General features: G+C 44.5%; 1 protein-coding gene across 2 annotated transcripts; it reads right to left on the bottom strand.

Annotated features, from left to right (window-relative positions):
- Positions 1-1,292: 1,292 nt before the first annotated feature.
- LOC111978889 (roquin-1) lies at positions 1,293-27,817 on the bottom strand. Of its 2 annotated transcripts, none has more exons than XM_024009135.2 (20): positions 27,713-27,817; positions 25,479-25,846; positions 18,723-18,843; positions 18,364-18,603; positions 17,841-18,016; positions 17,298-17,498; positions 16,293-16,425; positions 15,237-15,355; positions 14,903-15,015; positions 12,288-12,530; positions 11,963-12,174; positions 11,342-11,721; positions 10,681-10,839; positions 8,663-8,818; positions 7,978-8,191; positions 7,719-7,812; positions 7,526-7,622; positions 7,162-7,344; positions 6,553-6,653; positions 1,293-5,993 (listed from the first exon to the last, which is right to left on the bottom strand). In XM_024009135.2, the coding sequence occupies exons 2-20, from the start codon at positions 25,707-25,709 to the stop codon at positions 5,834-5,836; spliced, it is 3,333 nt and encodes a 1,110-aa protein (XP_023864903.1). In that variant the 5' UTR covers positions 25,710-25,846; positions 27,713-27,817; the 3' UTR covers positions 1,293-5,833. The 2 variants fall into 2 exon arrangements, with proteins under 2 accessions (XP_023864903.1, XP_070305056.1); XM_070448955.1 differs by lacking the exon at positions 27,713-27,817 and adding an exon at positions 25,944-26,280.
- Positions 27,818-27,881: the final 64 nt, after the last annotated feature.

Consider the following 27,881-nt stretch of genomic DNA (forward strand, 5'->3'; position numbering starts at 1 on the left):
TTTCACTGTGAGCCTCTAGCCCTGCTCAATATGCCTTAACCTATCATTTAGTTCCACCTTCCACATATGCGGTGACATCACCTGGTTTAAACGTCTCTAGAGACAATATCTCTCTCATCATTACTCAATGCCTAGGTTTACCTCCAACGAGCTGCAGACGTTGCTGAATGGGGGCAGCAGCAGGGACGGGTCACAGACCTATAGCCAGTGCTACAGTGGGTAGAGGCGCAGGTGAGGCCACTGCGGGAAGAGGTGACAGCACTCTCACTCGCGACCAAAGGGTTGTGGTCAAAGTTTGAGAGACTGCGGCTGGCTGATGGCGTGCTACAGTGGGCATGGAAGGAGTCAGCTACGGGAGAGGAGAGGTGGCAGGTGTTGGTCCCAAAAGCACTGCGGGAGTCTGTGCTCCAGAGTACTCATGGGGGGATGGGGACTGGACACTGTTCACAAACTGATGTGACATGTGTTAATGCCAAAATAACATAAAACAGGCAAGCCTCCCCCCCAAAAATGTGGGGCTCTGCCACACCTGCCCTGAATGACGGGTCACCACTGGATACAGTACCTTGATACTTAAACTATTTATTCTCGGATCTGCTAAAGTTATAATCAATTCGATTTAGCCAAATATTAGATTTTGTCATTAGTTGGAGGTTATCCAGCAAGTTATCCTTTATTTTTGACTGCCATTACAAAGTTTGTATGATTGACAACGCCATAGCCTACTCGTGTCCTGAGTGTGCTCAGTGGAAATAGCATAGGCCTACTGCTGAAAATCACTGAATTAATTGAGGAACATGATAAAGCTCGGAATTTATGAACGTTCTGTTTCGCAATTAACGTCACTGRCGATCAAAGTTACTGTATCATGACTAAACATAAGTTTCACTTGCTGTGAAATCTTTACATAGTAGCTGCAGCAATAATCTTATTTTAGGAGAACCCTGGCATAGCAACCGTTGGTTATAAATGCTTTTAATAGGCACTTAAATTAGGTATTTCCCGGGACTCTGGATAAATATGAATTATTCCCGGTATTGAAACTTGGTAGATCTTTGGGAAATTATTAATGCCTACAGCAGACTGGGTCTAGAGGTCTGAGTTGGTGCTTCAGTTATCCATTGAGCTGTGTTGGGCAGTGTTCAGCTCGGTCCTCCACAGTTTGGGTTGGGTAAAGATGCAGGACTGACTGGCATTACCAAAAAGAGAGAATGTGGAGTTATGCAGGTTAATACTTGCCCTGAAAGATGTTCACTCATTTTGCCATGCAAAGTAAAACAAGACGCAAATAGCAGAGTTAGCAATATCATTTAATCCTTCTCCCTCAGCATAGAATCACTGTTGTACATAAGTTATTTTTATTTCTCAATTTCACAGGTTAATTTCTCTCTTCAAACTTCCAGTTTGACTTAACTCTCATATCAAACAAAAATAATAAAGCAGATTGTATTATACAAAAATGCAAACCAATTTTCACACAGTGAATTCTCTTACAAAGTCATAAAATGGCGTAATAATGTCTACATCCACATAGGAGGAAGATAATTCTAAACATTCCTTAATGGAGTATAATATACATATAAAAACGTTTTTTTCTTGCTGAAATCAAACCTGTACCTTAATTTAAGAGATATATTACAAGGAAGTAATCATATAAAAAAGCCATAGTGTTTTTCAAAAAAAAAAATGAAATTAAAATGTGAGCCCAAAACAGCAGTAACACTATTGTGATTCCAGGGAGAGTTGGCTGTGTGAAGAAGCGGTAGGCAGCAGTTTAACTTAGAAACAAATGAAATCAGGTCGACTGACATGAACATGATCATTGCTCTTCCCAGAAACCACATCCKTGTTACTTCTCCTCAGCTATGGAATTTAAAGGGACAGCTCACTCAAATCAAAGTTTGTTGCACATTTTAGACCTCAAGTGGTTTAATGTTGATTTGAGTCTACATCCCACCCCATCTAGTGTTTATTCAGCTATATGCCCAATGAGTAGAAAAAAAATAGGCACTGAATTAGAATGCCCATCTTTGCCATTGGTTTTGGGATTGAGGTTTAGAGCTGGATCTACACAACAGATGGCATGGAATGTGAGCTCATGTTTGCCCAAATGTAAAACTGTTACCATGGTTACTCGATGGATTTTCAGTTTGACCAAGTCCCCCTAAAAGAGACGCAATAGTYCATAAGCCAGAATGAAGAAAATTATATTTACACTTACTTTCCTGTTTGGTCCTTTTGGTGGTAGGTGGCGGAGATACGGTATTCACAGGAAAGTGTTGTTTACCCGACTTTTTGCGGCGGTGGTACATTCTGTAGCTTGTATTTTCAATCTCTTGACGAATTGCACAATATGTAAAACAATAGCATAATGTAACCGAATATAGCCGACCGAACGTGCAATCAGCTGGAAGTGTTTGCCATTCTATGTCTGTTCGGTTTGGCCATATTGTGCAAGTGTCTGTAACGTGCGAATTGCATCAGTATTGGAAAATAAAACCAGAAATACACACCGATATACAGACCTGCGTACTGAAGGTCGGGTTGATAACACTTCCCTGTGGATATTTTGTATCAGATTATGTCCAACATAGGGACAAAATCAGCAGACAACAAGTAAAGTAAGTTGAAATGGAGTTTGTTCAATATTCTGACTTGTATTGGGATTGTTTGGGCATGCTGAGCCTACATTTTAGAGACGACTGTTTAAGTATTTCACTCTTGGATTCAAAAAGAGGCTAGCCTCGTGTCAACATTAAGACCACTGTTGAGATGTGAAAACATTGTACAAAATTTGGAGTGAACTCGCTCTTTAAGGGTCATGGCTGGAGGGACCTTGATAGTATTTCCTTAAGCAGAAATAACAAGTGTGGGCAAGCTAATTTTCATGACTATTCTGAAGCAAAGACAACCTGTGTGTGGATGAGAGCAATGCTGCGTTTGACAGTTTCCCTGGACAACATGATGCTTTGCCTTGTGAGGCGATACGTAGATCACCGTAAGACTTGGAAGTCAGTGATTTTTCACTCAACAACGACCGAAACAAAAACAACTACAAACCCAACTAGTCAATGACATTTTGCCAGCAGAAACACGTTTTGTAATAAATATGACAAAAGGTGACTGACAGGTGAAGAGAAAAAACATGCATGCCAATTCAAATTGCTTTTAATTTGGTTAGTGTGCTTCCAAATGATCTTACTGTTGGCGTGGATGGCCGAGGAGTATTCCTTGAGAAGCAAGCCTTTGACTAAATTAAAGGCTTACCCGGCTTACCTCTTAAAAAAACAAACATCACATTTCTAATATTTCCACACCGTCACCCAGTACAGCACACTTCACTTTGAAAAAAATCCATAGTGTACCTTTTCTACAATACAACCTAGCACACACAACAACAAAAAACTTCAATTTTCATCATTAAAATGAGTCTTCTTTCGGAAGCATATTTCAATATAGAACTTATTTGTTTGAACACAAAAAGATTAAGTGAATACACATCAATGCGCACAGAAGTCCTTCAACTGGGTAAGGATAAAGTCTGTGTTGGCAACCAGTGGACAGGGAAAAAATAACATTTAGCTGATTCTAAGTAGAGATCATTTAATATAAATGCTGAGCGAGTAGAATAAGAGGTGGCACGTTAATAGTGCTTAGTATATTAATGTATGTATACATACTCATATGTATAAGTGAGTTTTTTACCTAAACAATAAAATGTATTAAAGAGCAGCCTGAGGCTTGAAGTGTGGTTGGAAAAAAACGGAAACCCTTGCCCCCAACCTTCATTTTCGCATTGTCCCCCCCTCCCCCCCACCTTAAACCCAGACAAAAAGCTGTATTCCCCCCCCCCCCCAAACTATGAACCCTGATGCGTCACCTCTATCCTTATCGTTAACCGTTTTAGCACTAGGACCCACCTTTTTGCATTTCAGAACAACTCTTTTCGATGGCCAATCATGAGGATTGTTTACAAAAGGCAGAGCGCTCCTTAACGAGCGCCAACAATTTCCAGGACAGGGAAAGCAAAAATAATGTAATGATAATGATGATAATAATACTATATAAAACTATATTGTGAAAAATATCATGAAAGTTTGCACTAAAAGTTTTCAAATTGAARGTTGGGTAAGACTTTGGGCAGAGGCTTTGAGGGGCAAGACTTTCTGGCTGCTTGCTTTAAACCTCGCCAGGTTGAGGCCCAAGATTCTGGTCTTGAATCCACTAATACACTGAATATGTGTCTCGATCCTGACTTGTTCTAAAATGAACTAATAGTATGTGGTTAAAAACAAATGGAATAGAAGGATTTTTTTTAAAGTAAGCTCGTAAGATGACCAATTTTTTTTTATAAAGACAATTCGCCATTCTTTCGTTGATGATTGAGACGCACAAACCATTGAAATTATTGTTTGGCAGACTACAGCCACTTTCTACATGTATTAAGACAAAGATGATACATTTTTTTTGCATATTAATCCATTTCTCACTTCCCCTCCAATAACGGACCAGGTAGTCCACAGCCCCTTAACCAAATCGCGAGAGAAAAAAAAAAAGGGAAAGTAACTTCATAGAAGTTAAAGAGAACCAATGACAAGATAATCCCAATGGGGAGGATAACCAGATGAGGAGTTCTGAGGAAGATAAAAACTATCACCCCATATGATTCCATTCACACATCAATTCATTTTGCACCGAGGAAAATGTTCCTACAATGTGAAAATGCATGTTTTCTAGAACTGTGTTAACACTTATTACACTCCCTTGAGAGTGCATTTTCCACACTGCAGGTTTGATTGAATTCCAGCCCATCAGTACAACAGACATTTCCACGACCAGCAGCAAGTCACACTACATCCCACGAGAAGCACATAGTAGGTTCCCTTATAGAAAACATGAGGAAAGCTCATTATCAAAAAGATTCATTTTGCAATCTTTAAAACAGAATGCTTTGGTTAATAATATACTGCTTTTCAAGTATGAAACAGATATGATGTATTCATAAAATGCACTAATAAAATCAGACTTCTCATGTGGTCTCATGTGGCTTGAAGCGGCCTAGTCTCGTTTGGTTCTGAAGATTGGCGGAACATCTTCACTCCCCCTTTCCCTGGCCTCCCTCATCTGGTCAACCACGTTTTCCGGTTCTGGGGGTGGTGTATTCCTGAACACTAGCGGTTACAACACTTATATTACTGAACGCGAACGGAACAGTTACGGAACAGTTACTATACTGACTATAATTTGTTATAATTGCCTTCGTAAGCTGTCAAAKGTATTGGAAACTATCAACAACTGTCATATCAGGCTATAATGGATTATAACAGATACTTATGTGATGCGTACGACCGCTGACATAACTGTCATAAACACCAAGACTTATGATACCGTTATGTAGGACATATGAGCATAACTTGATTTAGTATTTGGGGTCTTAAGGTCCCTGCAAGCTGCTTACCCTTAATGTGCCTCSTAATGGGAACAAAGACATAGARGGGGAGAATTGAGAAATACTCTACCGATCGATCTACAATGGGTCTTGGTATGTGATGTCTATGTAGGGGGATAGCCCTCTGAACAATTATCATCATCATCATCATCATCTGCTTTTCCATTACTTTGAGAGGCTTGTTTTATCGTCCCAGTAAGAGAAAAGAAAACAAAAAAATAAATGTTATCAAATGCCCTGGTTTCCAGGCAATGAAAGTAAAAAAAAAAAGCTCATTCACAGAACAAAAAAAGAAAGAAACTCCTATCACAGCAGATACTGCTCATCTTCTGTCTGTATGTTTTACACCACAGTGTCTGAGTAGGTGTTGTGTGTGTGTGTGGTCTAGGAGCAGGAATGGACCACACCGTTCTTCTGCAGCTCTGAGACTCCGGGCCCCGGCTCAGTACACAGGCTGAGCGAAGACGCTTTATTGGTCAGTGACAACATGGCTCCGCCCACACCACCATCCTGACCTAGACCGCTGGAGCCATTAGATACCTCACTACACACACCGAGAGAGAGCGAGCGCGAGAGAAAGGAGCGAGAGCGAGGAGAGAGCGAGGAGAGAGGGCGAGGAGAGAGGGCGAGAGCGAGGAGAGAGGGCGAGAGCGAGGAGGAGGGCGAGAGCGAGAGAGAGGGGCAGAGAGACGAGGAGGAAGGGCGAGAGCGAGGAGAGAGGGCGAGGAGAGAGGGCAGAAGAGAGAAGGGCGAGAGCGAGGAGAAGGCAGCGAGGAGAGGAGCGAGAGCAGCGAGAGAGCGAGAGAGCGAGAGAGCGAGGAAGAGAGGGCGAGAGAGCGAGGGCGAGAGCGAGGAGAGGCGAGAGAGAGGCAGAGAGGGCGAGAGCGAAGGAGGAGGGCAAGAGGAGAGAGCGAGGAGAGAGCGAGGAGAGAGCGAGGAGAGAGCGAGGAGAGAGCGAGGAGAGAGCGAGGAGAGAAAGCGACAGACAGAGAGTGCGACAGAGAGAGAGTGCGACAGAGAGAGGGTTACGATCATAAGATCATTCCATGTACAATGACGTGCTGTCCTGCTGAGGTGTGGTGTGTGTATGTGTGTCCACTCACCCGAGGGCCAGAGCAATCTCCTCCAGCTGGGTCTTGTGGTCCTGCTGGCCATTCTGTGCAGCCTTCATCTTGTACTGGACTTCATGAGCCACCTGGCTGTCCTGTAGAGACCATATCAATACACTGTCAGCTCACAGTGGCATGCCTGTCTGTGCCTGTCAGTCTGCCTGCCTGTCTGTCCCTCCGTCCGCCCGCCCGCACCTGTCCGTCCGCTCGCCCATTTCTGTCCGCCCGCCCGCGCCTGTCCGCACGCCCGTTTCTGTCCGTGCCCGCCCGCCTGTACGCCCGTGTCCACCCGCACGTCCGTGCCCGCCCACCTGTACGCCCGTGCCCATCCGCCTGTTTGTCCGTCCCCGCCCGCATGTACGCCCGTTTGTCCGTGTCCGCCCGCCTGTACGCCCGCCAGCACTACACACCTGATTCAAATCAAAGCCAGATGATGAGTTGAGTCAGGTGAGTAGTGCTAGGGCAAAAAACTAAATGTGCACCCGTTGGGCTCCCCAGGACCAGGATTGAGAACCACTGCTATAGGGTGTTGTGAGCAGAGCCGAAAAATTCCCATTGTAACAGGCAGACAAACTACAGTTCTCCCCTCCATCTCTCCCGCACCATGGCCACCCGGCAGGTCCTCTTGCCAATCTCCCTCTCCACCTGGTGCAGCTCCATGCTGAGCTGTTCGCTGGACACCAAGGCAGCGTTGCTGGAAACCCCCGCTGGACCGGGCCACTTCCCCTGCTGGCCCTGGTTCTGACATGGTTGGGAGGGCTGTGCCGCCAGGGCACTGACCTCCCTCTGAGGATGGGGAAGAGGGAGTTCAGGGTTAATCAGGTCAGTCTTTTCCCAACGAATAACCCCTTCTCTACCATTACTCACATGCTTGGTTGCCCCCACACAAAAAGTTTTTGCCTTAATTGTTTTCAATGCAAAAAGTTGTGTTTGTCCCATATCTGTGTGTGTTTGTGAGAATACCCACCTCCATGCCATGGATCTGGGTCTGTTGGGTGATCTGCTGGTTGACCTGTTGGAGCTCAATCTTCAGATGCTCTCTGTCCTGAGCTGGCATAGACAGCCTGGGAGAGGGAAGAAGAGACCCAAGCCATCAGAGTTACTGATACATAACACATTAAAAGATGGACGGATGCAGTGATGAGAGTGTTTGGCAGTACTTTTCACTGAAGTGTCCCTGAGAGGAGGAGCCAGTCTGGTGGGAGGGGTAGGAGGCGCCGCCCCAGCCTCCGTGGTGCCCATAGGAGAACTCCGCTGTGGGCGGACAACGACACGTTAAATCGTATGTCTTAAACACGGTCATATTAAATTGTCCAATATGCTCATTTAGTAAAGTCTCCGTTGCGACCTCTAATGAGCTCAACCCAGATGACAGATTGATCAAAGTAAAGTTGTAAGTAAGTTGATTGGTCTCCCTACCGGCCATGTGTTTGGGTCCCTGGGCGGAGGCCATGGCCTGCACGGGGCCTGTCGTCTGGTAGCCTGTCTTGGAGGTGCGTGAGATGGCCCCGAAGCGCGACACGGTGGGCTGGGGGCCGAAGGGGATGATGGGGTCGTCGTCCTTCACCTCCGCTCCCCGTCTGGACTGGGCCTCCATGGAGGGCTCCCCCCGTATACCTTTACCATCCACATTCTAGAGGGGCAGAATGTAGAAGTGTCATTTAGCAGGCCACTCATTTAGTCAGTAAGAGTAGCAGGCCCTCAATTTAACATAATTTAACAGACATTCTACAGATAGATGGGGGAGAAAAATAAAGGTATGGATGTGTGGGTGAGATTGTGGGGGGACATTTAGCAGACATTCATCCAGAGTGAAATACAATAATGACAAAATGGACAGAACAACTAGCCATTTAGCAGATGCTCTCATCAGAAAAACGAATAGGGGAGAAAGAGGGGGTGGGAAGATGGTGAAGGAGGAAAAGAGAGAGAGACGACAGGAAGAGAGAAAGAATGAGAAGAAAAAGGGATGGTAGAAGGGCCGAATGAAAGCTAAAATCCTCCTAATCAAGCACATTTTCAATATTGCTCCTGTGATAACTGAACAAGTAATACTTTCAGAAACTCACTAAGACGCACCGCCACTATTCCAGCTGTCACTCACCATCATCTCCATGGCGCCGGGCGCCATGATGTCTTTGGGCTTGGCGTCCTTGGTGACAATATAGGAGCCGATAGTGTCACAGGACCAGGGAGAATACTGGCCCGCGTAGTCCGACTCCCTGCACTTCCCAAAGGCTTTGGAGCTTTCCTCCCCATACTATGGAGGCAGACACCGGTGTGTTAGTAAGTTACTCGTGCTAACRACACTGTACAGCAACGCTAACAACACTGTACAGCAACGCTAACAACACTGTACAGCAACGCTAACAACACTGTACAGCAACGCTAACAACACTGTACAGCAACGCTAACAACACTGTACAGCAACGCTAACAACACTGTACAGCAACGCTAACAACACTGTACAGCAACGCTAACAACACTGTACAGCAACGCTAACTTGGAAACATAACTTGAACGTGCTAAAAAGGCATTTTAGAAAAGTGTCATACAGGGCAGAATAATATAAAATAGTATAACATTTGTGAAACAGGGTCGTCGCTAGATAAATGAGTGTCATAGCTAAAACAGCATCAAAAGCCCTGTTTTGTAAATGTTATAAAATGATTATAGTTCAACTTCCCAATTAGATAATGTCATGACCTTAATCCTCCCAGTTGGGAGTTAGGAAGGCTTACACTTGTCAACAGTAACGGTTTGTTTTTGGTCTGTACCACGCAGAGCTCTGACTCCTTAATGTAGGGGTTCTCAAACTTTTTGGGCTGGGGACCCATTTTGTGATAGCAAATTTATCAGGGAACTCTCATAATCAGAACACAACTCGAGTGCAATAAAAATAGTCTACAAGGAGTTGTATTATGAAGTTTGCAGTTCATGGCTGGACAAACCAAGTCTATTGACAGAGCCTGGGATAGAACATTTAAAAAGGCCTCTTGGCATCAGAGAAAATGTTGCAGTTCTCAAGATAATTTCCAACAATTCTACAAATGTTTTCATGAGATATTTTTTGTTGTTGCAGCTTTAAAGCTTAAATTACAGTGTATTTATGTAAAATAGTTTTGGGGAATAGTTTAGAGTGGAAAAAGTGATAATTGGTGGAGTACTGTGGATACCAATATCCCTGGTAGCCTCCCAGGCCCATGTTGCCCAGGGTTAAGAACATAGATTGTTGATTCAAAATATTACATTGTATTACACACTTTAAACACATTCCACAGATTTCTTGGCCAAATGTCACTTAATATGTTGTTAGTGATATAGTATATTTTTCAGATCCTGCCGCGTTACGTTATGTAACCCCGGTTCTCTGAAGGAAATGAAGACACCTCACTATGCGACACGCCCTCTTTTGTGGGTCATTGGTTGAAGCCTTAATCAAATCTTTCCCAACAGGCCAATCAGAGTTTTGTGGGTGTACACCCTGCGTGTCTATATAACACTCTGCACTGCTCTGGTTTCCTCATTCTAYGCCACTTCACGTCTATTTGGTTACTATCTGGTTACTAGCCCGTTAAGCAGCTTTCTTCTCAACTTAACTGTTCCTCTCGGTGTGGGTTACCACCCCACCACAGAGCATTGAGTGTCTAATTTAGTATTTTCAGGAATTCTGCTATCAGCAGCTTCACTTTATCGAGTGAAGTTACCTCAGTTTGTTAGCAGCGCCTTTTGTCGTCGGCTAGCTACAGTACACCTGTTGCCTGGCCTACACACAATAGCAGGTTCCCACAATTATTTGCTACTTCTACCCAGGGTCTCTAGCTATCTGTCAGTGCCCACAGTGTTTTAGCTAGCAACCACTGGGCTAAACTGCCATTTGGTTTGTTTGGCTAGCACGAACGGTGCTTTTTCTTCAGTGTGTTACCCAGCATTGAAGTACCATCCCTTTAACATTCCCCCATAGAAGATAACCCAGCCGTGAGTTCTACCTCGAGTTAGTTGGTTTACACACCGTCCCATAGTGAGATGTCGAACCGATTAGACTGAAAGAGAACCCACTTTGAGAACCCCTGTGTTAATGTGTTGACCCTGAGTGACCTAAGTTGTGTGTGTTGGTCTTACCTCTGGGGGGTAGTCACTAGGGAAGGCTTGGGGCAGGGTGGGGGAGGCAGCGAAGGGTGGTGGGGAGATGACCTTCCTCTCTTCTAGTTGGGCCATCAGCTCCTTGCGGCGGTGGTGCAGGTAGTCCAGGCTGGGCTGGGAGGAGCGTCTGTACTGCTCCTACATAGCACACCACAGGACACAGTTTATCAGATGTGTTGAGGGGTATATGGGGTGTAGTGGATGTTGAGGGGTGTAATACTCAGTATTTCCATAATGATACTAAACTACCTGCATCTTAATGATTAGTACCACGCATATAAAAATGCATACTATCATTAAAACGATTAAATATACCAGACTTCTGGTCAACTAAAGTGACAAGTGTAAATCTCAAGGAAGCTGCAGCTCACAAGACAACAACTACATAGTAGTCAGTCAGTGTATATGTTCACCAATGGTCACCAACCTCCATCCTGGAGTGTCACAGGGTGTCACAGGCTAGCTGTTTTCTAAACCCAGTACTAACACACCCTGATTCAACTGATCAACTGCTCATCAAGACTTTACACAGGTTGAATAGGGTTTTACTGTTGGCCTGAACCAAAAGTCTATATACCTGGGTTGCTGACCACGGACGTACACAGAGAAATATGACAGATTGTGGAGAAACCAAACTCACCCTGACGTTGGACCTCATGGATTGGGGCTGGGCCCCAGTTGGGTAGTACCCCTCTGGGGGGTACCTCTCCCTGGCCGCCTGCTCCTGTTGGTAGTGGTGGTTAGGGGGCATGTCCAGGGGAGCAGGGCTCATCCGGACCATGTCGTCCCTCTGCGGGGGGTATGGCTGGGGGCCAGGGTAAGGGCCGTGGCGGCCCCGGGTGTCATAGTGGGGAAGGTAGGAGTAGGGGGGGCCGGAGTGGGGAGCTGAGTAAGGGCGCTCAGGAGGGCCATAGCCGGGATAGGGGTCCTGGTAGGGTGGTCCAGCGGGCTCGCTGGGGGCAGGGAGGTTTCGGATGTAGCGCTGGGTGGAGTACTGGGGGGGCTGCTGGTAGGGGTAACCTGGAGGACAGAGGGGGACACATTGACATGTTGATTTTCTTTACACGTTTTAAGTTCATATTGGTAATTTAGCAAAATCATAGGTTCAAAACACATTTTCTATTGACAGAGCTGAAATCAGTTGCTGGAAAATAATAAAACAGAAAATGTTTGCCATCAAATAAAATAAATGAAATGCACTACAGAAAATTATAACAAACATTTGAACAACATAAAACGTTTCATCAACGTTCAGCCTCACCTTGGGGGTACTGCGAAGGCTCGTACTGGGAGGCGGAGGGCAATGGGCGTGAGTCGGAGTAGTACATGTCAGGCAGCTGCTGGGGGTACATCTGAGGCCCCCGGGGCATCACACCTACGGGCATCTGTTTGGGCATGGGGTCGCCTGGCCCCCTGGGGTGGCCCATGGCAAGGGGAGGCTGGAGGAACCCTTGTTTGGGCCCTGAATCCAGACTGAGGGAAGAAAAACAGAGCTCTGAATAATGCTACAATAAGTTTTTGCATCAATGTAAGAAGAAAAGTGCCATATTTTATAGCTAAAACTCGTAAGTGGGTTTCCTACTTACAAGTCAGGGGGCGATCCCGGGGAGCTGCTGCTCCCGCAGTCCATCTTGGGCTTGCACAACAGGTCGTAGGTCACGGCGTCCGTGCCGCGGGTGATGAGCTGGGGCATGGGGTGTCCAGCTGAGCCGTTGGTGAGGGGCGAGGGTTTCCGAGTCACCCCCATATCCAGAGGGAGACAGTCATCCGACAGCAGGCCGGATGAGCCAGGGAGGCGAGCCGCCAAACGCTTGTTCATCTTACGGTACCTACGAACATAAAATACAGTTATCCTTGTGACCTGGGTGGCCTGCTATAAACATAATACAGTTATCCTTGTGACCTGGGTGGCCTGCTATAAACATAATACCAGTTATCCTTGTGACCTGGTGCCTCTACAAACATAATACAGTTATCCTTCTGACCTGGGTGGCCTGCCTATAAACATAATACAGTTATCCTTTGTGACACCTGGGTGGCCTGCTATAAACATAATACAGTTGTCCTTGTGACCTGGGTGGCCTGCTATAAACATAATACGTTACAAATAAGTTCCCTTGTGACCTGGCTGGGCCTGCTACAAAACATAATACAGTTATCCTTGTGACCTGGGTGGCCTGCTATAAACATAATACAGTTATCCTTGTGACCTGGGTGGCCTGCTATAAACATAATACAGTTGACCTGGGTGGCCTGCTATAAACATAAAACACAGTAGTTATATAGTGGCTTTAAAAACAGAAAAGTCATCCTACTGTAGATTAAAAATAGTTGAATCTACACCAACGGAATAGGTTTTAAAACAGTGGCCTACTAAGCAATAACTCCATAGACTATAAACTAAGAATGAGGTTATCTGAGCAAAATACGATTTGGGTACAATGATGCAAATGGAAGAGAGAGCAGAGTTTGTGCCATTTTTATTTAACCTTCACTTAACTAGGCAAGTCAGTTAAGAACAAATTCTTATTTTCAATGATGGCCTACCAAAATGCAAAAGGCCCCCTGCGGGGATGGAGGCCTGGGATTAAAAATAAATACAATATAAATAGGACAAAACACACACTACAACAAGAGAGACAACACTACATAAAGAGAGACCTAAGACGGCAACATAGCAAGGCAGCAACAGATGACAACACAGCATGGTAGCAACACAACATGGTAGCAGCACAAAACATGGTACAAACATTATTGGGCACAGACAACAGCACAAAGGGCAAGAAGGTAGAGACAACAATACATCACACAAAGCAGCCACAAGTGTCTGTAAGAGTGTCCATGATTGAGTCTTTTTATTTAAATTCAAACGGTGCTGGTTGTGAGATGTGGATATTTATATAATTAAATAATTTATACTGAACAAAAATATAAAACGCAACATTGAACAACTTCAAATATTTTACAGAGTTCCAGTTCATAGAAGGAAATCAGTCAGTGAAATAAATTACTTAGGCCCTAATCTATGGATTTCCCATGACTGGCAGGGGCGTAGCCATGGGTGGGCCTGGGAGGGCATAGGCACACCCACTGGGGAGCTATGCCCAGCCAATTAGAATTAGTTTTTCCCCACAAAAGGGCTTTATTACAGACAGAAATATTCCTCAGCATCCCGCCTCCACCTCCCCAGACGACCCCGCAGGCGAAAAAGCCGGATGTGGAGGTCCTGGGTTGGATGTCTTGCCAAATTCTCTAAAACAACGTTGGAGGCGGCTTATGGTAGAGAAATTAACATTCAATTCTCTGGCAACCGCTCTGTAGAACATTCCTCCAGTCAGCATGCCAATTGCACGCTCCCTCAACTTGAGACATCTGTGGCATTATGTTGTGTGACAGAACTGCACATTTTAGAGTGGCTTTTTAATGTCCCCAGCACAAGTTGCACCTGTGTAATGACCATGCCATTTAATCAGCTTCTTGATATTCCACACCTGTCAGGTGGATGGATTATCTGTGCAAAGGAGAAATGCCAGGATGTAAACGAATTCTTTCAAAAAATTGCACCGGGGCCTCCCACTTCTCTTTCTATTCTGGTTAGAGCCAGTTTGCGCAGTTCTGTGAAGGGAGTAGTACACAGCGTTGTATGAGATCTTCAGTTTCTTGGCAATTTCTCACATGGAATAGCCTTCATTTCTCAGAACAAGAATAGACTGACGAGTTTCAGGAGAAAGTTCTTTGTTTCTGGCCATTTTGAGCCTGTAATCGAACCCACAAATGCTGATGCACCAGATACTCAACTAGTCTAAAGAAGGCCAGTTTTATTGCTTCTTTAATGAGCACAACAGTTTTCAGCTGTGCTAACATAATTGCAAAAGGGTTTTCTAATGATTAATTAGCCTTTTAAAATGATAAACTTGGATTAGCTAACACAACGTGCYATTGGAACACAGGAGTGATGGTTGCTGATAATGGGCCTCTGTACGCCTATGCAGATATTCCATAAGAATCAGCCATTTCCAGCTACAATAGTCATTTGCAACATTAACAATGTCTACACTGTATTTCTGATACATTTGATGTTATTTTAATGGACAAACAATGTGCTTTTCTTTCAAAAACAAGGACATTTCTAAGTGACCCCAAACTTTTGAACAGTAGTGTATATATAATATATATTTCTGAAGATGGAGGGGGGACTTACTTCTCCAGCTCCTCCTGAGAGTGGGCGAAGGTACAGCTGGCTCCTCGGGGACAGCCCCCCTTCTGCTTCATGTCCCGACACATGTACGTCTTGTATTTACTGTGCTGGGGAGGCTAGAGACAGAAAAACATATCCAATAGAATAATAGTGTCATTTTTAAGTTCAACATTCCAAATATCTGGAACAGTATTCATAAAACGTCTCAAAGTAGGAGTGCTGATCCAGGATCAGTTTAGCCTTTTATTTAGATCATAATTAATAAGGTTACATGGACAGTATGACGCAGTATGAATACGGGCCCTGATCAGTGACAATGAGCCAGAGTGAGAAGGACCTGTTGTGGGTCGGCTCCCTTCTTGCTGTGGTTCTGGATGAAGTCCACCAGGCCGTGGACCACCGTCTTCACCGCCACCAGACCCTTCTCCAGCTGCTCCCACGTGGGAGGGGGGGCGTCTAGAGAGCCAGAGGGTAGGGGAGATATGAGTAAATACTTGACATGAAAGAGTATAAGACACATTATAATAGTGATGCTGATAACTTGGACATCTGGGACTGTTGTCAGCGATAACAATAACTTTACAATATAAATGATTGAAAAGACATTGCACGCAAAGTACTAAACCAAACAAATAGTCTTCACGCCCTCTCTTTCATACATAGGCTATTGCTTAAAGGGCTCTTAAAGGCCCAGTGCAGTCAAATACTGGATTTTCTTTTATTTACAGTACTGTTATATACAGTACTAGTCAAAAGTTTGGACACACCTACTCATTTCAAGGTTTTTCTTATTTTTTTAAACTATTTTCTACATTGTAGAATAATAGTGAAGACATCAAAACTAATGAAATAAAACATAGAATCATTCAATTAAATGGTCCAATACTGAAAGATTGTAATGACATATAGGTCAAAATCCATGGGTGAGACGAGTCTTAAGGGCCAGTGAGTCATGCCAATTTGAATCAGTCTGATATCACAACTTCTCCTTGACCACATCCACGTGAGCGCAGCTATAACAAACACACCCAACCTGTTCTACACTGATTGATTGATTCTTGACCACTTAACTAGTGGAAAGTACTGGGCAGCATTTCATTCCAGAAAGTTAGAGAAAGCTCCCTCTCCCCTCTGCCTGTGTTACCTGCCCTTCACTGATCTGATGGGGCTGAAAAGGGGAAAACAATAGTTCCTGGTACTGCTTTCATCCATTTTAGCCCTATCAGTTCCATAATGGGGACAACAGAAAAAGACAGGTTGAGGGAGGTGGCAACATTTGGGAATGGAATACAACCCCAGTATGTCTGGTCTGAATTCTATTTTCAGTTGTATTCATTGTAGAAGGTAGAATAAGAATGTAGGTGTTGAGCATGCGTGTCTGTGTCTCTCTCACCGGGGCTAGGGTCGATGTTGGCCAGTAGTTCCAGGTGTGGTCGGAGCTGGTTAAGGTTGGCGGGGTCGCCCGTCCTCTGCAAGGCGATGGTCAGCTCCTGAACGCTCTGGGCAAACGACGCTGGCGTTTGCAACTGGAGGGACACAGGATGGGAAAGGATTAACGTAAATCCTATCAGCATCTGAGTGCCTGAACCTGGATCTTCTACCACTTTGTGTGGATATGATCATTCCTGTTCTCCTTGATCCTATTAGCATTGGTTGAAATAACATGTTTTCTATTGTGAAGCAAGAATGAACCCCCTGACAGAGTGCTGCTCCTTTAGTGGAAGCTCAGTACAATGTCTCTTATGTGGTTTCATGTGTGTCATACAGACAAATTCAAACTGATAAGTTTACATGAGTTAACGTGGGATTTTTGTGAATGTGTGTCTGAAAAGTAACGGACACACACACCTTGTTGATACTGAACCACACAGGAGGTTGGTGACACCTTAATTGGGGAGAACGGGCTCGTGGTAATGACTGGAGAGGAATCAGTGGAATGGTATCAAATACGTCAATCACATGGTTTCCAGGTGTTTGATGCCATTCCATTTGCGCCGATCCAGCCATTATTATGAGTCGTCCTCCCCTCGGCAGCCTCCTGTGTAATTAACAATACGACGTACATCAGGGATCATCAACTAGATTCAGGGCGGGCAGATTTGTTTCTTGAGCGGATGGTCAGGGGGCTGGACCATAATTACAACTAATTTGTAGACTGCAAATTGACCGCAAGAAGCCCAAACAGATATAATATTTGACTAAAACATAATAATTTCAAACCTTGCTTCCATTTGTATACGATCACATATATCTCTCTTTTATGTGTGGGAATACTTATGAAAATATTTCATTTTTTTGGCTCAGAAAACCTGGGGGGCAAAATAAAAATCACCCGTGGGATGCCAATTGGGGAACCCTGATGTACATGACAACAACTTCTAGGACCAGTAACACACACCTTGTCGATGATGGACTGCATGTGGGACTTGTGGGACTGGTCCCCATAGAGCAGGGAGGACCACTGGTCGGGAGCGATGCGGAGGCCACCCTCCATGGCGATCTGCACAATCTGGGAGTCGTGTTCGCGCCGCAGTGCCTCATACGTCCTGAACTCCTCTTTCAGCTGCATCAGGGACGAGTCCTCGTCGCGCTTGGTCACCTATGCAGCCGCGGAGAGAGGGAGGGGTACATTAAGGTACCGTTTCTCTAAATGGTGGGTCAGGATCAGGTGGTTGGTTGCAGCTGGTCCAGAAAGACTTTGGGAGGTCATGGCACAAAAATGTTTGGGAACCACAAGGTCTTTGCTGGGTCATGTTCACTGGGGCACACCGAAGCAAACATTTAAAAATGCTGAGCAACGGAAAACAGAAATGTATGCTTCTTGTTGGACAAGTTCAGTTAGTAGCTCCTAGTTTCCGTCCGGTTTCCTGTTTGGTGCCTAGTGAACATGACCCAGACCCAGGTCTGCGTTTCTGTATGTCATGCAGGTAGTCAGACCTACCTTGAAGCAGGAGGCCCTGTAGAGGAGCTGCACCACGTGGCCTATGCTGGTCTTGGAGGCCTGGGGGAAGCGTGGCTCTAACCTCTGGACCACAAACAGCACCAGAACCTTCCTGGACAAGGCCAAGCCATCCTCCAGAGCCAGCAGCACCAGCTTCAGAGCCTCCTCCTGCATGGCTGGGAGGGAGAAGGAAGCAGGTGGATTATTAGACCACAAATACACACATCAATTCAGACAGTTATGCAAGTTAGACAACATATACAAACACTTACACTAGTAAATGTCATTGTATAAGACAGCATTTCTCGAAACTCACCTTGTGGACCCCCAAACATCTCACAATTTTGTTGTAGATCTGAACTAGCAGTGATTCAACTAGTCAAGGGCTTGAGGATTAGATCACTAGTTGAATCAGGTCTGATAGCTATGGAATAGATCAAATGGAACAGTTGGGGTTCTCCGAGGAGAGGTTTGAGAAACTCTGGTATAGTCAGGGCGTGTGTGGAACTTCCTCTCATCTTACCTGGGCCCAAGAACTGGCAGCCCCGGGCCCGGACGGCGGCCCACAAATTGGATGACAATTGCTGGGGGTTCTGGTGCTGTAGGATGAGCTCTGTGACCGTGCGCTCCCCCAGAGACCTGGCTGCCCTCATGGCCCGCACCCGGCCCTCCTCCTCCACCAGCTGGCAGTGGACCAGGGTCACCAGCTTCCTCTGCATGGGCCGACTCAGCATGCTCTGGGCTGTGCTGCTAAGACCCACCCCTGGGGAGAGACGGGGGGGGGGGGGGGGGGGGGGGGGGCAGACACACACCATTGAGAGTGGCATTGTCATCATTGTCCAAAGTCAGAGTTAGTTCATTTTTGTGTGGTGTGTATGTTACCTCTGTTGTTGCTGAGGGGTTTGAGGTAGAGGGCCAGCTCCTCTACACACTGCCTAGCCTCCTCATAGTGCTGCGAGTCCTCTGGGCTGGTGATCAGGGCCACCGGCTGAACCTTGGGAACCTGGAGGTAGGACACATAGGCATAATGGTATATTAATATAGGAAATTAAAACACGCATCACCTGTAATAGGATGATGAGCTGGTAAACGGGTCACTGGGTTCATTTACAGTCAAATTATTGAACAAATAACGTTATTATTAGTTTATAATATAATTAGGTTACTTAATAATCAATAGTTATGTGTTGGAGCTTTGAGCGTGCAGTCCCTAAATTCACTATATGCAGTGACATGGAATTAAAATGGCCATGGCACTAACATCCACAGGAATGTCACAGGCCACCCACACAGTACGGTTGCTCAATAAAAGCGTTGCATCATATGTATAACTTAGAAAAAGGTGGAGAATTCTGAGGTGTGGTGTGATAACCATCAATTATGCAAACATTCCAAACAGCACACCCAATATAGCCACTAGTCCACCCACCCATAGATTTCTCTGAATGGGAATAAGCTGGTCTGGGGAAGGCAAGTCCAGGTAGTCCCTCCTGTTTCAGTTCACTTCATTTTGTTGGGTGCATAAGGAACACAACACAATTTGAATAATTGTAATTCAATGGGCAGACATTTTGCCTGGCTAACCAGACTCCATGCTCCGGCCAAATGCTACGCGACGCCTGTGGACAGTTTTCTCCAAAATGAGTCTGGATCCGAGGACCTCCCTGACCCTTCACCAAATGCAAACACATTCGGGGCTGTCTGATTGGTCCAGAAAGCCGATGGGTTGAAAATGTGTCATTGGCTTTGATACTCAGATTGGTTAGAGACAATACAAAATCGCTGATTGCTTTGTACAATAGCCCTCGTTACAACCAACGACTTCAATGATGGCAGTCTCAGACTAAATGATGTAGCAAAAGACAGAGGAGCAGAAAAATAATAATAGCAGTGTGAGTCATCAGGCTAACACTCACTGAGCAGAGAAAAATTACCTGACCCACCTCACAGCTATAATACCATTATGACACTAGGTTTGAGTAGTACCCAGATTTTCATACTGTTCCTGTACCATACCGGGGTATACAGGATTACCAGCAGCGCAAGGAGCGCTATTTCATTCCAAACATATAAAAAAAAGTTGTTTTACACACAAAACTAATTTAGGGATCTTGATCCAGGAGGGGATTGCTTGTCTCTGATGTAACCAAGAAGCTTGATCTTGCAAGCTAGCGACTTAGCTAGCAAGTTAGGAAACCAAACACATAGCTGGAGCCCTGAGCTGACAACTATCTAAAATGTGCCAAATAAATTAACTTAGTTATAAGCAGTGGCGTAGCACAGAATTCCCCCCAGGCACAAGGTATATGTGATACACCGCCCAAGCGTAATTGACATACTTGGCTGGCTACGTGTTGAAACTTGTCAAGTCTAATCAAATTTCATCATCACAGCTTCTCACTTTTTAAAGAGGGAAAAAGTAGGTAGACAGTGTGTCTTAGCAGAACGCCTGGCAACTTCACAGATGAACGTTGCATCAAATTCCACGCCAAACCCTTCTGAGCAATGTCCTCTCACAACAAAATKATCGATCCCATAACTGGCTGACTACCATTGTCATTACGCCAACAAAACCCATCCAATAAAGAATACATGGCATGTTAACAATCTTTAGTTTTGGCAAGTCGGTTAGGACATCTACTTTGTGCTTGACACAATACATTTTTCCAACAATTGTTTACAGACAGATTATTTCACTTATAATTCACTGTATCACAATTCCAGTGGGTCAGCAGTTTACATACACTAAGTTGACTGTGCCGTTAAACAGCTTGGAAAATTCCAGAAAATTATGTCATGGCTTTAGACGCTTCTGATAGGCTAATTGACATCATTTGAGTCAATTGGAGGTGTACCTGTGGATGTATTTCAAGGCCAACCTTCAAATGTAGTGCCTCTTTGCTTGACATCATGGGAAAATCAAAAGAAATCAGCCAAGACCTCAGAAAAAAAATGACCTCCCACAAGTCTGGTTCATCCTTGGGAGCAATTTCCAAACGCCTGAAGGTACTACGTTCATCTGTACAAACAATAGTACGCAAGTATAAACACCATGGGACCACGCAGCCGTCATACGCTCAGGAAGGAGACGTGTTCTGTCTCCTAGAGATGAACGTACTTTGGTGCGAAAAGTGCAAATCAATCCAGAACAGCAAAGGACCTTGTGAAGATGCTGGGGGAAACAGGTACAAAAGTATCTATATCCACAGTAAAACGAGTCCTATATCGACACACACTGAAAGGCAGCTCAGCAAGGAAGAGCCACTGCTCCAAAACCGCCATAAAAAAGCGAGACTACGCTTTGCAACTGCACATGGGGACAAAGCAAATCGTACTTTTTGGAGAAATGTCCCCTAGTCTGATGAAACAAAAATAGAACTGTTTGGCCATAATGACCATCGTTATGTTTGGAGGAAAAAGGGGAAGGCTTGCAAGCCGAAGAACACCATCCCAACTGTGAAGCACGGGGGTGGCAGCGTTCATGTTGTGGGAGTGCTTTGCTGCAGGATGAACTGGTGCACTTCACAATATAGATGGCATCATGAGGTAGGAAAATTATGTGGATATATTGAAGCAACATCTCAAGACATCAGTCAGAAAGTTAAAGCTTGGTCGCAAATGGGTCTTCCAAATGGACAATGACCCCAAGAATACTTCCAAAGTTGTGGCAAAATGGCTCAAGGACAACAAAGTCAAGGTATTGGAGTGGCCTAAAGAAAATCTGTGGGCAGAACTGAAAAAGTGTGTGCGAGCAAGGAGGCCTACAAAGCTGACTCCGTTACACCAGCTCTGTCAGGAGGAATGGGCCAAAATTCACCCAACTTATTGTGGGAAGCTTGTGGAAGGCTCCCTGAAACGTTTTACACAAGTTAAACAATTTAAAGGCAATGCTACCAAATACTAATTGAGTGTATGTAAACTTCTGACCCACTGGGAATGTGATGAAAGAAAGAAAAGCTGAAATAAATCATCATTCTTTCCTTCTTAATGCATTTGAGTCAATCAGTTGTGTTGTGACATGGTAGGGGTGGTACACAGAAGATATCCCTATTTGGTAAAAGACCAAGTCCATATTATGGCAAGAACCGCTCAAAAAAGCAAAGAGAAACTGCATGAAAGTCAGTCAATCCGGAACTTTCAAGAACTTTGAAAGTGCAATTGCAAAAACCATCAAGCGCTATGATGAAACTGGCTTTCATGAGGAACGCCACAGGAAAGGAAGGCCCAGAGTTACCTCTGCTGCAGAGGATAAGTTCATTCGAGTTACCAGCCTCAGAAATTACAGCCCAAATAAATGCTTCTGAGTTCAAGTAACAGACACATCTCAACATCAACTGTGTAAATCAGGCCTTCATAGTTGAATTGCTGCAAAGGAACTACTACTAAAGGACACCAATAATAAGAAGAGACTTGCTTGGGCCAAGAAACACAAGCAATGGACATTAGACCRGTGGAAATCTGTCCTTTGGTCTGTCTGACGAGTCCAAATTTGAGATTTTTGGTTCCAACCGCCGTGTCTTTGTGAGACACAAAGTAGGTGAACGGATGATCTCTGCATGTGTGGTTCCCACCGTGAAGCATGGAGGAGGTGGTGTGATGGTGGGGGTGTTCTTTTCTGGTGACACTGTCAGTGATTTATTTAGAATTCAAGGCACACTTTACCAGCACGGCTACCACAACATTCTGCAGCGATACGCCATCCCATCTGGTTTGCGCTTAGTGGGACTATCATTTGTTTTTCAACAGGACAATAACCCGACATACCTCCAGGCTGTGTAAGGGCTATTTGACCAAGAAGGAGAGTGGTGGAATGCTGCATCAGATGACCTGGCCTCCACAATCACCTGACCTCAACCCAATTGAGATGGTTGGGGATGAGTTAGACCGCAGTGTGAAGGAAAAGCAGCCAAACAAGTGCTCAGCATATATGGGAACTCCTTCAAGACTGTTGGAAAAGTATTCCTCATGAAGCTGGTTGAGAGAATGCCAAGAATGTGCAAAGCTGTCATCAAGGCAAAGGGTGGCTACTGTTTAACACTTTTTTGGTTACTACATGATTCCATGTGTTATTTCAGAGTTTTGATGTCTTCACTATTTTTCTACAATGTAGAAAATATTTTTTTAAATAAAGAAAAACCCTGGAATGAGTAGGTGTGTCCCAACTTTTGACTGGTACTATATATATATATACACTGCTCAAAAAAATAAAGGGAACACTTAAACAACACAATGTAACTCCAAGTCAATGACACTTCTGTGAAATCAAACTGTCCACTTAGGAAGCAACACTGATTGACAATAAATTTCACATGCTGTTGTGCAAATGGAATAGACAAAAGGTGGAAATTATAGGCAATTAGCAAGACACCCCCCAATAAAGGACTGGTTCTGCAGGTGGTGACCACAGACCACTTCTCAGTTCCTATGCTTCCTGGCTGATGTTTTGGTCACTTTTGAATGCTGGCGGTGCTGATGCTGATAATGCCGATGACAGGCCAGTACATCAGGAGACGTGGAGGAGGCCGTAGGAGGGCAACAACCCAGCAGCTGGACCGCTACCTCCGCCTTTGTGCAAGGAGGAGCACTGCCAGAGCCCTGCAAAATGACCTCCAGCAGGCCACAAATGTTCATGTGTCTGCTCAAACGGTCAGAAACAGACTCCATGAGGGTGGTATGAGGGCCCGACGTCCACAGGTGGGGGTTGTGCTTACAGCCCAACACCGTGCAGGACGTTTGGCATTTGCCAGAGAACACCAAGATTGGCAAATTCGCCACTGGCGCCCTGTGCTCTTCACAGATGAAAGTAGGTTCACACTGAGCACATGACCACATGTGACAGACGTGACAGAGTCTGGAGACGCCGTGGAGAACGTTCTRCTGCCTGCAACATCCTCCAGCATGACCGGTTTGGCGGTGGGTCAGTCATGGTGTGGGGTGGCATTTCTTTGGGGGGCCGCACAGCCCTCCATGTGCTCGCCAGAGGTAGCCTGACTGCCATTAGGTACCGAGATGAGATCCTCAGACCCCTTGTGAGACCATATGCTGACACATGCACATTTGTGGCCTGCTGGAGGTCATTTTGCAGGGCTCTGGCAGTGCCCCTCCTTGCAACAAAGGCGGAGGTAGCGGTCCTGCTGCTGGGTTGTTGCCCCTACGGCCTCCTCCACGTCTCCTGATGTACTGGCCTGTCTCCTGGTAGCGCCTCCATGCTCTGGACACTACGCTGACAGACACAGCAAACCTTCTTGCCACAGCTCGCATTGATGTGCCATCCTGGATGAGCTGCACTACCTGAGCCACTTGTGTGGGTGTAGACTCCGTCTCATGCTACCACTAGAGTGAAAGCACGCCAGCATTCAAAAGTGACCAAAACATCAGCCAGGAAGCATAGGAACTGAGAAGTGGTCTGTGGTCACCACCTGCAAAACCACTCCTTTATTGGGGGGTGTCTTGCTAATTGCCTATAATTTCCACCTTTGTCTATTCCATTTGCACAACAGCATGTGAAATTTTATTGTCAATCAGTGTTGCTTCCTAAGTGGACAGTTTGATTTCACAGAAGTGTGATGACTTGGAGTTACATTGTGTTGTTTAAGTGTCCCTTTATTTTTTGAGCAGTTATATATATATATACTACCATTCAAAAGTTGTGTCACTTAGAAATGTCCTTGTTTTTGCAAGAAAAGCACATTGTTTGTCCATTTAAATGACATAAAATTGATCAAGAAATACAGTGTAGACATTGTTAATGTTGTAAATGACTTGTTGCTGGAACGGCTGATTTAATGGAATATCTACATATGCATACAGAGGCCCATTATCAGCAACCATCACTCCTGTGTTCCAATGGCATGTTGTGTTAGCAAATCAAAGTTTATCATTTTAAAAAGGCTAATTGCTCATTAGAAAAACCCTTTTGCAATTATGTTAGCACAGCTGAAAACTGTTGTGCTCATTAAAGAAGCAATAAACTGGCCTTCTTTAGACTAGTTGAGTATCTGGTGCATCAGCATTTGTGGGTTCGATTACAGGCTCAAAATGGCCAGAAACAAAGAACTTTTTCTGAAACTCGTCAGTCTATTCTTGTTTTGAGAAATGAAGGCTATTCCATGCGAGAAATTGCCAAGAAACTGAAAGATCTCAGTACAACGCTGTGTACTACTCCCTTCACAGAACTGCCCAAACTGGCTCTAACCAGAATAGAAAGAGGAGTGGGAGGCCCCGGTGCACAACTGAGCAAGAGGACAAGTTCATTAGATTGTCTAGTTTGAGAAACAGACGACTCACAAGTCCTCAACTGGCAGCTTCATTAAATAGTACCCGCAAAACACCAGTCTCAACGTCAACAGTGAAGAGGCGACTCCGGGATGCTGGCCTCCTAGGCAGAGTTCCTCTGTCCAGTGTCTGTTCTTTTGCCCATGTTAATCTTTTCTTTTTATTGACCAGTCTGAGATATGGCTTTTTCTTTGCAACTCTGCCTAGAAGGCCAGCATCCCATTTGTGCTCTGTTGTTAACCACCATCCTGTATCCCTAACCCTAGAGACCCTGACGCCCTATCTAAAATCAAAACACTGGTGGGTAAAGAACAGATTCTAAATAGATTGAGCCACTCCCCTTCACCGGGTCTCAAGACTCACCTGTCCCCCCACAAGCTGCAGTAGGGCTGTGTTTACCGGCAGCTGCTCGATGTCGGTGGCGATGGCTGTCTGGTCGAAGGGGCAGGCCTTGCGGTGGAGCTTGTTCAGGCACATCTTGCAGACGGTGTGGCCACAGCCCAGCGAGATGGGCCGCCGCACCGTCTCCTCGAACGTCTGCGTGCAGATGGGACACAGCAGGAACTCCGTCCATTGTGGGGCTTGCACAGGCATCACTGGACAGTTTTTTTTTTTTACAAAGAAAAAAATATATGGAAGATTCCACTGGAATCAAGATTTTTCTTCCGAACTTAATTGTTCTTCAAACGTTGTCACACATCGTGGATGCGCATCATGTCACGTGACAAATCCTGAAAGGGAGAAGGAATACAATCATAGTGGGTTAATAGCCTGTGGATAATACTGACACAGTGACTCATGCACAATGACATTAGCTGAGGCAATTACCTTGATACATCAGGGTTGTATTCACTAGGAAGCAAACAGAAACAAACGGGGAGGGACCCACCTGAATTTGTCCAATAGAAACTCTGTTTGAACTTTGGACTAATGATTACACCCCAGATGACCCAAACCGACATTGTTTACATTTATGGCTGGCAACAAATAACATTCCTACAGGCCACATAATATAAACAGCCCAAGCTACAGGAGCTGATAGTGGATCTAATTTATCTTCTTGGCACAGGTCAAGCAAGCAATGTTACATTTAGCTACAACAATAAAATAACGATAGATAAAACCGTTGGCCAGTCAGTGTTATGTTCGTTAGATAGCCAATTAGATAACTGACAGTAACGTTGACCTATATATATATATATATATATATATATATATATATATATATATATGTATATATTATAAACCGAGGGTCGTTACTAATATATATATATATAGTATTATTTTATTATTAAAATAATACCAGGCACAATATGATGGCTAACTTAAAAATGTACGTCTATAGTAAATAAGATATGCTGGTTAGCTGCACCAGGCGAATGAGTTCAACGCCCTTACAAATTCAAAACGGTTAGCTAAAAAGACAATCCACCAGCAAGCTGAATAAGGTCAGTTCAATGCCCTTACAAATTCAAAATGGTTAGCTTAAAAGACAATCCACCGGCAAGCTGAATAACGTTAGTTAGTATGATCACCATCCAGTGTCAGCTTTAACCAACTATCTGATTACATCTGTTCTAGATGGTTCAATAATTTTCAGAGAGCCAGGAAATTCAGTCTTCAGATAAATAATAAATGGCTGGCAACCCATGGCCAAATAACCGAACAAAACAACGACTGGCGTTGTTAGCCTATGGCCTGGCAAGTAGTAGACAAAGAGGAGGCGTAGCTAGTTACTACTGTTTGTGCTTGAGGTAACTTAACGTTAGCTAGCTATGCTGCGCAGAATGATCTAGCTAACAGTTTTAGCTAACAAGTTGATCATGCAGGATATAGTTACATCAATATATTGGTTTTTATTTAAAATAACAATTAGCTAGTTAAACACGCAACGTTACATTATCATCACATAACGGCTAGTTACCTGGCAAGTAGCTACATATTTGGCGTTAAATTCGAGCGTCAATTAAGGTTACTTTAGCTAGCTAACGTTAGATAACTGGCTAGCTATGTTACTAGGTAAACAACGTTAGCGATGGGACGTTATGTTAGCAGTTAGCTAGTTAAGGTTAGATTTTCATTACTGACATGGAAACAACAAATGCATCAAACGTACGAATGTACTTAAAACTAACTAATTATATAACTAGCTAGTTAGCTACATTAGTTACAAGTACAACAAATGACTAGCTGCAAGGGAATCGTTCAAGCTAACCAACCAGAATTGCATGTGGCAATATCTAATATTATGTATCTAACTAGCTATTTAGTTTTGGTATTTAGCTCGTTTTTTAGACGTCTACTTAACTCAACATCAATTATTTAACTAACTAACGTTAGCTACTAATGGTGTGGCAATCAAATCGCTAAACCAGGTTGAAGAATGTTGGCAAATAAATTGCAGCTAGCCAGCTAACGTACTGCTACGTACTTAGCGAGCTGTCTGGGACGCTAATGCTAGCTCTCAGTTATGCTAGCTGACATTAGTACGCTAGGCTAGCTCAGAAACTAGGCGTCCAAAATAAATAGCTAGTTAATTAAATATGCCTTTGTTAACTGTTCATAACATTTTTCGATTACATGCTCAAGTTACTCACTCATTCCAAAACACTTGGAAGATTTATCTGTCTTTAGGAAAATATTGCGTTATTAAATCGGTCGCCATGTCGACTGTGCAGCTTGGCTGCTACCGAAGTTTGAGACCAGTTCGAGGGTGTTAACTGGGGTGTATGCATTACTCTGATTCTGTTGCAAAACGTTTTGTCT

Source organism: Salvelinus sp. IW2-2015, linkage group LG19 (assembly GCF_002910315.2).
Source record: "Salvelinus sp. IW2-2015 linkage group LG19, ASM291031v2, whole genome shotgun sequence".
Taxonomy (NCBI): domain Eukaryota; kingdom Metazoa; phylum Chordata; class Actinopteri; order Salmoniformes; family Salmonidae; genus Salvelinus; species Salvelinus sp. IW2-2015.